Source organism: Neospora caninum, chromosome VIIa (genome assembly GCF_000208865.1).
Source record: "Neospora caninum Liverpool complete genome, chromosome VIIa".
NCBI classification, from domain to species: Eukaryota; Apicomplexa; class Conoidasida; order Eucoccidiorida; family Sarcocystidae; genus Neospora; species Neospora caninum.
The window spans coordinates 2,056,852-2,069,122 of NC_018393.1; the positions used below are offsets into that span (position 1 = coordinate 2,056,852).

The following is a 12,271-nucleotide window of genomic DNA, read 5'->3' on the forward strand; positions in this document are numbered from 1 at the left end:
GAGAGGATGTACCAGCTTCCATCTGGGGAGAAGATTGTCTGTTGGGGACAGCGCTGCTGTCGAAACCAAGCGTTTCTCCCTCGGGTTAAACCTGATTCCCGGCGCCTGTTTCTCCCGGGTCTTTGTCGTTCGGTCGCCTGCTGAGTTGTCTCCTCGGTTCCCCTTCGCTCCCTTGATTTCTCATACTCTCCGCTCATTCGTCCCTTTCTGCTTCCTCTTCCTTCATGTTCTCGGTTTCGTTGTTTTCCTTTCCCGTCGCGCTTCCCCTACTCCTCAACATCCCCTTTGTTCTTTTCCTCCCCACTGTTACTTCCCTTCTCTTTTTCTGCGATGGCGTTTGCGAGCGATGTCTCCAAGATGATGATGGCGGCGCACCCGCCGCCTGCTGGCCGTCTGGCGATGGCGTCCGGCGCCTCGTCTCTTCTCCAGCGGAGCAACAGTTCGGGCTCTCTGTCGTCTCAGATGAGTTTCTCGTCGACCGCGCGCGGAGCGCTCCGGCCTCCCGGAGCGTCGGAGAAGTCCCAGCCGTTCCTCGGAGCCGCAGGCGCAACTTCGCGCACACCTGCGGGAGGGAACGGCGCGTTTCTCGCCTCGCACTTGCCGCTAGGTCGCGCAGCTGGGTCTGCTGTCTCGGGCCTCGACGCACGCCCCAGTCTCCGCCTGTCTCCTGGAGACGGGAAGCCGCGCGCAGGCTCTGCCGTTAGTGCGCCGAGTCAGGCGGCGCAGGGGATGGTTGTGGTCTTTCGCGGGCAGCAAACCGGCGTCGGCTTTCTGCTGAACAAACTCCTCGAGCTCCTTAAGAAGGAAGCTGGCCGCAGCTTCCACGTCAAGGAAATTGAGAAGAGCCTCATTCAGATGGGCTTCACAGGCCTCCACCCCTTCTTCCAACCCAGTACGGCGATGCAACAACTTGCAACGCACAACCCAGACTCCTCGATATGTAGCTCCAAAACCACGTGGATATATATATATATATATATATATATATATATATGGGCGTTAGGGAATTTTAAGGGGACATTTTCTCTCTGCGTGTCTAGCGCTGTAAAGCCACTCATGTGCGTGCTGAGGCGTCGACCTGCACGTTTGAGGCCGGCAGTCAACCCGTGGAGAGACGGCGTATGTGCCGGAAGCGCAAACCGGCCAAAAAAAATGCATCGGGACGGGGGGGTTTCCTCTCCCACGTTATTTTCCCTCTTGATATATATATATATATATCTAGAGATATCGATGTAGGAATACCTATGTGTGTTTATATAATATGCATACATATACGTATGTACCTGTGAGTATGTGTATAGAGATGTATGCGTGCCCATGTGTGTATGGGCGTGTGCATGTATCTAGATACACGTCTGTATGCATGTGTCGCTATGGCTGCACATGCATTCCTCCGGGAGGGAACGTGCGCACTGTGGCCTTCTGTGAGAGTTTTACGATCTCGGTTTTTCAGATTCGGAGTTCGTGAAGCTTCTGAGCAGCAACGAGCGGATCGGCTACAACCCGCGCGCCCGAACGTTAGCGTTTCACAATCCGTTCCAGACGATCACTTCTTGCAGCGCCTTGCTGGCAAAAATCCAGCACGAAGGGGCTCTCACTGGTGCGTCCTCCGCCTTTAGGGCGCCTGTATTTCAAATGGGTTGTGCTGTGGGCGGGGCCGCGGCGCTGAGAAGGCAAATCACCTACGGAAGGCGTAGCGCGCCGCAAAAAGGCGACGCGACGGCTTCTCGCCCGCTGGCTCTTCGATGCGCCTCTCCAGCAACACGCGCGGCGAAAAAGGGAGAAAACAAGAGCGCCACTGCTTGCACGTCTCTCCCCGTCTCGTGCGCCTCGCATGTGTCGAAAAAGAACGCGAGGGCTGCGGAAGCAGACGTGAAAAACTTGTCGCAGAGCCCATCGGCGGTCTCTGCTCGACACTCAAAAACACGATATGCCATATATATATATATGAATATTCCTAGACAAATGTAGAGGTACTTCCGTATATTTACATATATATATATATAAATGTAACTGCATGTAGATGGGTAGACGCATATCTCTGGGTGTTTGTGTCTGTTCTTTTGCTCATCTTGTGCAGGTTTGAAAGTCGACTCGGAGTTGCTGTGCGCGCATGCAGAGATGACGGACTGGATTAATTCGCTCCTCGCATCTCGGCAAGTTCGGGCCATTCGGTGCAACAACAACCACCTGCGGGGAAAGAGAAAATGCGCTGCGCTTGGTGAGAGTCCCTCTGTCTCCTCATCCCGCTATCGACACACATCCAGAGAGAGTTGTGTACGCATATTCTCTTCGAGCCATCTATTCCCTTCCCTTTGCACACACCGATTAACTTACATTTGTATACATCCATATATATATATATATATATATATTTGTATAACGACTGAGGTTCCACTTGCTTGTGTATATGCAGGCACGAGTACATTAGGAAGCGCGGCGAACTCGGCTGCAGTCTGCGATATCTACGCCGCCCGCAAGTGCGCGAATTGTCGCCAGAACCTCTGCGGTCTGCTCCTCTATCCGCTCGGCGAAGAAATTTACGAACAAGCGAGAATGGATCTCGACGCCGAAGTGAAGGGGCTCTGGGATTCAGTAAGGACGCCGCGAGGCTCCTCACTCTGTGCCTGGCCTTCGCTCATATGATGAATGGGCCCAGACTGATTTCTCCACACATATATGGATACACATAAAAGTATTTGAACATATGCACTTATATGCGTGTATTTACGTGTATATATGTTTGTGAAGATACATTCAGGCATATAGAGGTATCGACATACCTACAAACACATCTATATGTGTGTACATTCGTCCATGCATATACGCATACATCAGCCCGTACGTAAGTATATATATATATATATATATATATGTCTGTATGTGAATATGTATGTTTTTGGATATATATATATATATATATATGTATAGGGTTCTCTTGTGTGTATGGTTGGATGGGGCAGTTTGTGGTTGGGGCTGCTCTGCATGTGCAAGGAAAGCGGCATTTGTGCGACGGGAGGTGGCGTGTTCTTTTACCCTTCCTGGTCTGTGGGAATCGTGTTGTTCTGTAGATCGTCCTCCCGCCTCTCGAAGACATCATCAAAGAGTGCGATCCGAACAGAAGCCTCACGCGCCAAACCGCAGCCGCGGCGGCTCAGTGAGTCACCCGTTATCGTTTTCATCTTTGCTCTTTTCCGGAGTTTCACCCGCAGTGTCTTGCGTCCTTCTGGAATAGCGCGTGTAACGTTCCGGCTCTTCCTCGCTCGCTTTTGGACCTTTGGCGTCGCGTCGCGCTCCCGGGCTGTTGTGCTGCGGGTGCCCTCTGTGGCTCTATCCGCTCGCTTGCCTTTTCTGACCCGATTCTTGAGTTTTTTCTCAGCCCTTCCTCTCCACATAGCTCTGTTCCCCGCACGCGCCCACTTGGCGAGTTTCAGCAGTTGCACTTCTGTCGGAGTCGCGTTTTCCGTCCCTCGCCTCTCTCTCGTGTCTCCTCTGCCACTCTTTGACCTTCGACCAGGCCTCTGGTTCAACCCCGGCTCTTTCTGGATTTCTGACCGTTCACCTCGCGCGCTTTACCACTTTTAAGCAGGCCGTTTTGTCATGTCCGATCTCGGCTTCTCTTCTGTCCGTTCCTCTCAGGGATAAGACTCAGCTGAAACGACGCGCCGAGGAAAAGCGAGTCTCGAGGTACGGAAGAAACCGCGCGTCCGCTGAGTGCATGCGTTTCGGTTCCCTTTGTTGCCGCGTGCCACCGTCCTTTCCCTCCCAGGACACAGAAAGAGACATCGCTTTTCGATGTGTAACACATCTCACGGCCTCGCCAGGAAACCAGCAAAACGGGATGCTTCACCTATGCATCACCCCTTCGAATAGCCATGCGCATCGATTTTCAGTCAGATATTTGGTACCCAACAATACGCGCGTAATACTCGCTTTGCACACCAATATATTTATATATGTATATATATATATATATGGAACGGGCGTCGTAAGCCGTAATGTTTGCTTGTGCCTCGTTCTTGTGTGTACAAACACGTACACGTAGCGAAAAAGTATTGAGTGGGTTTTCTGTCTCACATCTAGGTCTCCGGGCAGGAGCATGGGTGAATATCTGTATGATGCGACGGTGCGGTGTTGAGGAGGGAATCCTAAGAGCGTGGCTCATGGCCATTTTGCATGCAGTTGTTTTTCTGTCTGGTGTGTGTGGTGTGTGCAGATTTCGCAGCAAGTTTCGTCGCATCCACAACACGCACTTGTTTACCGCGGAAGAATTGCGAGCATTTACGAACGAACAAGCTTCGTCATAGAGGCCAGTTCCGACTTTTCGTGCTTCAGTCTTTCCTAAAAAGAGGGGTTTTCTGTTTTTCCTGACGCAGACAAGCAGCTGCGCGGTGTCGAAGCAGAAACATCGCCGTACGTGGACGTGGGATGAAGCAAGGCACCGGCGAGCCTGCGCCTCGGGAGTGTCTCCTGCATGTGTCGAGAACGCGAGTGGTGCATACGAGGAATCCAGTTTTTGCGCTGGCGAATCCCTTTTCGAATGCAAGGCAGCCAAACATCGGTGCTAGGTTTGTGCGTTTGCAGGTCAGAGGCTCCTGAGGATACGTTTCCGGAGGTTCTGCCGTGCGCGCTTCGTTCTGTGAGCCAGGTCGGCAACTTGGCATGCTCTGGAAGGTTCCACGAAAAAAAAACATCTTCTGTTTGAAACGCGCTCGCACGCGATCGGCAGTCTGCCCACGCCACTTGCATGTGGGAACCCCTCGTCAACGCGTGCTGACTCGGGATACTGCAGACGGGGACGCACATGCATCCACGCTGACGAAGTCGCACGGAGAGGGCGTGAAACTTCCATGGGGCACACATGTGTCTATGCATGATGTGTATGGCGCTGCACGCTTTCGCATTTGACGGCTGGCAAGTCCGGGGCTTTCCGAAAATCCCACAAAACTCATTCCAAACCAAGAACGGACAGCCATCGGCTGCAAGACGATGTGCAAAAATACGGACAAAATGAACACGTCTATGCATTTTCGCCGCTGGCGTTGTCGCATTCACGCAAAAGTGGGGCCAAATGAAAATACATGCAGAGGCACCCATTTAGCGATAGGTATGTACATGTAGAGGAATAAATGTGTATATAGAGGTAGAGCACGTCCTTGCCAGTGCTGTTTGCTACACAGGTGTGAGCTATACAAAACAAAAGAGACTCTTTCTGGGGTACGCCGTCTGGGATGGGAGCGCTCAGCTCCTTCCTTGCCCATGGATTCCGGTGTCAACGAGATGCAAAAGAAAATTCGTCCCCTTTGCCAGTCGCTGTCCTACGTTGAACGACGCTGCAGGTGGCACCGGGTTTTCGCGTAGATAATGCCACCTAAGAAATCTGCAGCAGTTCCCACTGGCAGTACCGGAAGCTGCGCTCTTGTCCTCTGCTCCCTCCCCCGCCTTTTCGAACATGCTCTCCCTTTTCTCTCGCTTCATCTTCCCTCTTGTTCTCTCGCTTCATCTTCTCTCTTGTTCTCTCGCTTCATCTTCTCTCTTGTTCTCTCGCTTCATCTCCCTCTTGTTCTCTCGCTTCACCTCCCTCTTGTTCTCCCGCTTCATCTCCCTCTTGTTCTCCCGCTTCATCTCCCTCTTGTTCTCCCTCTTCATCTCCCTCTTGTTCTTTTGCTTCATCTCCCTCTTGTTCTCTCGCTTCACCTCCCCCTTGTTCTCTCGCTCCACCTCCCTCTTGTTCTCTCGCTCCACCTCCCTCTTGTTCTCCCGCTTCATCTCCCTCTCTGGGAAGGGCGAGGTTCTCCGTCCCGCTCAGGCTCGTCGGATGTGGCCGGCTGCGTCGAGGAAAGAAGAAATCTACCCTGTAGAACTCTCAAGGGAGACGGGGGCCTGGGGACGCACCGGCGAAGACTTGCGGCTGCCCGCGGAGGAACGCCGCCCCATCGAGCGGCGAGCAGGCGAGGACTTCCCGCTGGCCGCGGAAGAGCTGTGCCCAGTGGATCGGACGAGGTGCGAGAACACTGGACGCCAGGGGGGGTGTACAGCGTCATCGTCGACCTCGACGCCGTCCGCTTCAGAAGCGAGAGCAAAGCAGTCAAACAGGATGAGTGAGAACCCGCGTGAACGTAGCTGGCTTTCAACGTTCCTCTCCAATCAAAAAAACATCCAGACAGCAGACGCCGACGCGCACTCACGTGCATGCAAACACCGCTCTCGACCTAAGCATCCGTGTATATATACTGCGGAATGTGCCTGCATATTTATTTAAAGACATGCACAAGACGATTGACAGGGTGTCAAAAAGGCCACGAGGGCTGCTGCTTATAAAGTTTCATATTTTGTGGGGCTCAGCTCACCGGAGGCTTCGTCGGGCGGATGCTTCTCCTGCAGCGTGTACATGCTGAAGATCGCTTGGGAGTTCAAAATCACGGCCATCTCGGCCACAGCTGTCGCCGACCTGAAAACAAAGCACAGTTTCTTTTCTTGCATGCAGATCTCTGTATACACACACCGGTTGACCCTCGACGCGCCTTTGACTCCCATGCATGTCTATACCTTTCTGTGTTTAAATTCCCTTGCGCAAGCACTCTTGCATATCAATACAAATATACTTAGATCCATACTCCCACAATGTGTGAATGAATAGCCAAACGTGTCTCCGAATGTATATATATATATATATAAATAGTCGTGGAGTGAGAGGCGAGTTCGTGCGCTCGTTTGCGTTGTTCTTTGAATTACCGGGTGAAGGAGCGCCTGAGCGTTTTCAGGCTCTTCAGCGAACCGCGGGGGGTGCTCGCCGCTGTCACGGGGCCCTCCACCTCTTCAACGCCGCTTTCGATCTGCCGGGTTTCTTTCCTCGTTGGCTGTCTCTGAAGAAAAAGGCCGAGGCGCGACAGACAGAAGATTCTTTACGGCGCGCAACCAGCCCGTCATCTGAGTACTTCCATTTATCTCTCATCTATGTAGAGACAGACACGTTTCTGTTTGGGGGGAAGAGACGGCCTAGGCAGCCATATCAGGCACTGCATCTTTCCAGGCGCCGTCCACGGATCATCCTCGGCTGCGGAAGACGTCTCGCGCGCTGTGCCTTCCGCCAAAAAAAAAGAACCATCCCCTTCTTTCGCAGGCGCACGTGGATCCGCCAAGGCTGCACACAGATAGACCCTCACAGACAATCCCCTTCACGCGCACGTACTCACCTCCACACCCACATGTCTACATACATTGCATGCATAAAATTATATACATGTATATATATACATATATATTCTAATGTATGTAGTGAGCGTGACTTCTTTCGGCATATATCAGATGGAACGTCCGGTGTATTCTCAATTTCGTTTCTTTCCTGAGGGCCAAACCACGGTCAAACTGTAGCTTGGCATCGTCCGCACCTCGACAGCCGACGGCTGGACTTTGTGCATGGTCGTGAGGACGATGATGCCGCTGATGCAAAGGACGAGGCCGCAGCCGAAGGCTGCCCAGTTTCGGGGCGTCTCGTGGAGGAGTAGAATCGCTCCGACTGTCCCCTCGGCCACGAGGCAGCTGTTGATTGTGGGGACGACGTAGACCGCCTCGTATCTGCCGCAAACCGACCGCAGGGAGCAGCACACGCGCGTAAGGCACGCCCCAGAGCGAAGAGAGACACGGGCGAGGAGCAAAAATTTGACGACGCGGCAACGCGGGAAGGACGCAGGCAGCTCCGCATGCACGGGAAAACACAGCAGAGAAATCACCAAGGGAAAGCGAGGCACCGGACAAGCGGGGTGACGACGAAAGGGGAGAGCCGAGGCGGCCTGCTACCGGCTTCGTGGTGCGCGGCACGCAGGTGCCTTCCAGCGGAGAAAGGGAAAGAAAACAAAAAAAGTAAAAGGTGCGCGTGATTGGGTTCGGTGTGACACAGAGAGGGCGAGAACCGTTTCTTTCCCCAGAATGGCCGACCTGCGAAGGGCGATGTTCAAGAAAAACAGCTGACCCAGTCCAACCGTGCTCGCGCCGAGAGTCACGACGTAAGTCCGCCAGCTGCAGCGCAATGGGACATACGCAGTCGATTCCAGGTACAGCTCCGGCGTGGGCTCCCAGAAGTGTTTTTAGATATAATGAGACAAAAACGAGAGACGTTTTACTACACGAGTATGCAACGCGTTCAAACGCACTGCGCGGATTCTCAAGGCTTCCTGCGCCTCCAGCGGGATTCATACACGTATACATATATACATATATATGCACGTATAAAGACGTAACGTGTTTATACATGTATACACATGTACGGCAAGCATTCATTGTATTTTGTGGATGTGTGTTTCATGAATATGTGTTGGTTGCCGTCTACAACGGCGTGCGTATTAAGGAGTCCCATTGGTTTTGGCCTTTAGGTGCCTCACGTATGCAGTCAACGGACTCGTGCCCGGTGTTGGCGAGCTCTCGGACATCGAAACGGAAACAGAGGCGCGCGACACATCACGAGACGCGAAAGAAATCGAGACTGATGTGCACAGGCAAGGCGTTGAGTGCGGAAAGGACTGAAAAAAAGCGGGGAAGAAAACCGGAGATGTCGTTGTACAATCCTCACTTGGAAAAGACAGAAGTGTTTCCGGCGCACAGGTCCATGAAAATGATTGTAAAAAATTTTGTGGCCACATTAGCGTTCCCGCCGAGGAAGCCGGAAGCGACCGACGTGGCTAATCTCTGCGAAGAGGGAGAACGGCAGCATCGTCCGGAAAATGGGTTTCTTCTCACGGGCCATACACTTGTCTCACCAAAAACCTGTACCTTCCTGCGACAGGCCTTCGTTGCCTGACACAAACTCCTACCTCTTCAGATAGGGAAAAACAGCTCGATATGAATGCGTCGTCGCACAGCGATGTCTTTGACTGAGTAGGCCAAAGTGGAGAACCAAGAGAAATCAAAAGACCCTTTTTCGCATCAAACGTGAATGCTACGTTCGCAACACCTACGCAAACCAGGATTTCCTTTGGAAGACGCATCGTGCTCCTGCAAGCTGCACTAAACGCATGCACCCTGTATATACGTAGAGAGATGTATTTTTCCTGTGTCGGTGTGTGTATAGAGTGTGGGGGATGCCTTACACGAACAGCAAACTCGGCTCTTCCTAGAGAGCAAGGATACCACGAGAAGGCGAGAACGAGGATGATGATGAGGAAGAGCCCAGAAAAGAAGAGGTAGGCACTGGCTCCGGCGGAGCGTGCGTAGGAGTCGAAGGCGTCGATGCTGTCAATTTTGGCGCGTTTGCCAGAAAAAATGACCATCAACATGACCCCAGTGATGATGCAGAGAGAGCCCACTTTCTCCCAACTCCCCATGTGCTCCTTCAGCCAAAAGTGGGCGATCAGCATGGCCCAGAAAATGTGCACGCCTGCAAACGGAGTGACAATCGACTAAGGAAGAAACAGAGGCAGAGACACAGCGAAAGCCCGAAAATGAAAGAGAGGGCGACAGCTGGCGGGACGGAGCGAGACCACGGACAGAGGCAGAGCGAAAGTGGGAGAGACCGAGGAAACAGCGGAGAGGAAGCAATGGAGACAGAAGAACTAGGAAGCAAAGCGACAGACGGCGAAAGAGAAAAGGTGAGGCAGAGCAGCTGGATCCGCGGAATCTGCTTCATCTCACGGAAACGGCCACGCCGCTGTCGCTCCTCGACAAGACTGGCTTCCTTGCACGACCCAGAGACGCCTGAGAAGAAAGACGGGACTCTTTCAGGCAGGATGGCAGTGCCGGGAGGGACTCCGAAGACGGAAATCGTCTCCTCTTCCTTTGGCATCTTCATAACCGGAGGATGGTCGATAAGCAGCCTCGAGCGCCCCCCGCGTGGAGACGGAGACGCGCGAGACGGCAGCCGCCACGTGCTTACCGTGGGGGCAAAAAGTAGGGCGACAAAGGTGCATATGGGATCGAGGACAATTGTCAGTAACATGCCGAAGACGAACAGCGATCGCTTCAGCATTGCCTTCGACGACACATCTTCTCCCGCATCCACATATGCCCGTCTAACCATTGTATCTGAGCCAAGTGACAGAACAAAATGGAAAAGGCGTTCCTCGTAACATCGCGCACGCTCAGTCCGGGAGTCGCGCAACTGAAGCCCGAAAAACAAATAAAGGCACCCAACAGACAGCAGGCTCTCGTCGGAAAAACGAGATCTCCAAAAGATCCGTCTAGCCGTGCTTACACATATGTAAATATCCAGATGTAGAGAGAAATAAAGTTCGAGCTATGCACGGTCACGCAGGTGCACGAATTAGAGATATGTGGTGCAACTTTATTTGCAAGCGTATATTGCTATTTGCCTTTATATATTTGAGAGAGATAATTAAAATTGACTAGTCTCAAGGATACGCTCTAGCAAGCTTCCGTACACATCAAAAGCCGTGTTGCAACACAGTTCAGCAATTTACGTTTTTGGTCAGTTACATTAACCGAAGTCTACTTGCATTTGTTTCCATACAGAGATAGTTGTATTTTTAGACAGAGCGACTGGCAGAGGAACAGGCGGATAGCGAAATATGTACACTTTCTCTTTTATGCCGATGCATCTAAGAATTCGCAAAGCCGAAAAGCGTAATGTGCGGACGTCTTACCTCCGAACGCGCCTGCCAAGGATCCTACAAAGACGACGGCGACCCCAGCGGGCCAGAGAGACGAAAGCTCCTCGTCGTCCATTTCCCAAGTGCTTTTTTACGTCTTGTCTATGCCGCTTCTTGACACCTCTGTTCCTTTGGCCGGCAGGAGAGGATTGATCCAAGAGGAGAGAAGTTACGAATGGTCACGGCAGATTCTCTCGGTGGTTAATTTTCGGAAGTAAACCATAGCACCCCTCACTGAAACCCATAGTACAACCTAGAGAAGGACTAGGCATAGAGAAAAGGGGAGCCTGCAGGCCTCTGTTTAATCGCTTGCGTTCAGCCGTGCTGTCTCTCTGATGGAGAGAGGAGATCAGAAGCTTTCATCCTCTCTACGTCAAAGCGAAACGCGAGCATTTCTATCAGCGAGTCTTGGCCGAGGATGTGTGAGGTACCCCGGTCGCCGCCGCGCAGTGGCGCGTATCTTTTCGAAATGCTCAGCAGACGAAACAATCTGGATTTCAATCCGTTTGCCAGGCTTCCAAAACTACAGAGGCCAGCGCTCAACAAGCTGGAAGCAAGAGAGGGTTTGTTTTCACGGGCGTCGAGCAGTGGTGGTACTACAGGATAACAGCAAAGGAGGGGAGGCGCGCGAAAAATTTTGCGAGGGCTGAAACGAAGCTTTGTAGAGCTCTGCTTCGAAAACGAGAAATATTAACAAGCGACGCAGAGCCTCGAGATCGAAGGGGGTGACGATGTGCCTCCTAGAAGGCACGCTCTCCGGACGTTCGCCGAAACGCAAGAACGGCAGACAAATCGCGGCGGTCGAGGGGAGGCGAGTGCGTGTAAGCTGAAGGCTTCAATGTGTTTTCTCCGAGGCGGGCAAGTTCCACTTTTTCGCCCGTTTCCCGGAAAAAATTAAGAGCGAGCGTACTGGAGGCGGCTTCACACATGCGGGGCGGCAACGACTGGACACTTGACCCGCCTCGGTCCCTCAGCCTCTCGACTCACGGGGACCATTGTCCAGGAGAAAGGCACGTCTTTAAATGCCACAAAAGTAAACGGTGAAAAAGGAGCGCTTTGGAAAGAGACACAGTGCCTGTGAAAGACAGATCGGTACATGCGATGCAAGTCCAAAGACACAGCAGCTCTCCACGCGGTGAAAACGCACGTTCCTCGCCACGCTCTCTCGGCCTCTCTACCATAGAGACAATACAGAGGTACCTGGAGTCGTGCGTGCGTTCAAATGCCTCTTTCTTTCTTTTTAAAGGTGAAATGATGGCAACGTGGAGACGCATCGGCGTTGCACCACGGTTTGAGGGAACTGAGCAAGACACGACATCAAGGCCACGTTGAACGCTGCGGACCCACGCGGGCAATTGTTCGGGCTTTTTACCCACGAGCGGGAGCGATGTCGCTTCTGGCCGCACCCCCGAAAGAGAGACACAGCAGCTAATCATTTTTGTCCTGGAAAGTATAGTCAAAGAACCTCAGCTCCCATCCGCATGTGAAGGCAAAAAAACTGCGATTATCAGGTGTTGTCGCAGGCGATGTGCGCCCTCTGCGGAATGCATGGGAGCGGACCAAGCTAGAAAGTCTCGTGTCCCGCTGACATCACCCAGCCAACACCTGGGCCACGCTTGTGCTCACAAGAATGTACAAACATATTTTTCCTATATGTTTATCTGTGCAGT

At 52.5% G+C, this 12,271-nt stretch overlaps 2 protein-coding genes across 2 annotated transcripts; one reads left to right on the forward strand and one right to left on the reverse strand.

Moving 5' to 3' along the window:
- Positions 1–330: 330 nt before the first annotated feature.
- Positions 331–4,307, forward strand: NCLIV_021590 (hypothetical protein; the record flags this gene model as incomplete). Its single annotated transcript, XM_003882354.1, has 7 exons — positions 331–892; positions 1,454–1,600; positions 2,081–2,221; positions 2,417–2,595; positions 3,072–3,157; positions 3,640–3,687; positions 4,217–4,307. 7 exons carry the CDS (start codon positions 331–333, stop codon positions 4,305–4,307), a joined length of 1,254 nt encoding a protein of 417 aa, XP_003882403.1.
- A 1,543-nt stretch (positions 4,308–5,850) lies between these two features.
- NCLIV_021600 (conserved hypothetical protein) lies at positions 5,851–10,677 on the reverse strand (the record flags this gene model as incomplete). The annotated part of the gene is made up of 9 exons (XM_003882355.1): positions 5,851–6,065; positions 6,351–6,451; positions 6,736–6,866; positions 7,392–7,578; positions 7,939–8,019; positions 8,570–8,685; positions 9,087–9,395; positions 9,869–10,017; positions 10,596–10,677. The coding sequence occupies 9 exons, from the start codon at positions 10,675–10,677 to the stop codon at positions 5,851–5,853; spliced, it is 1,371 nt and encodes a 456-aa protein (XP_003882404.1).
- Between the last annotated feature and the right edge of the window lie 1,594 nt (positions 10,678–12,271).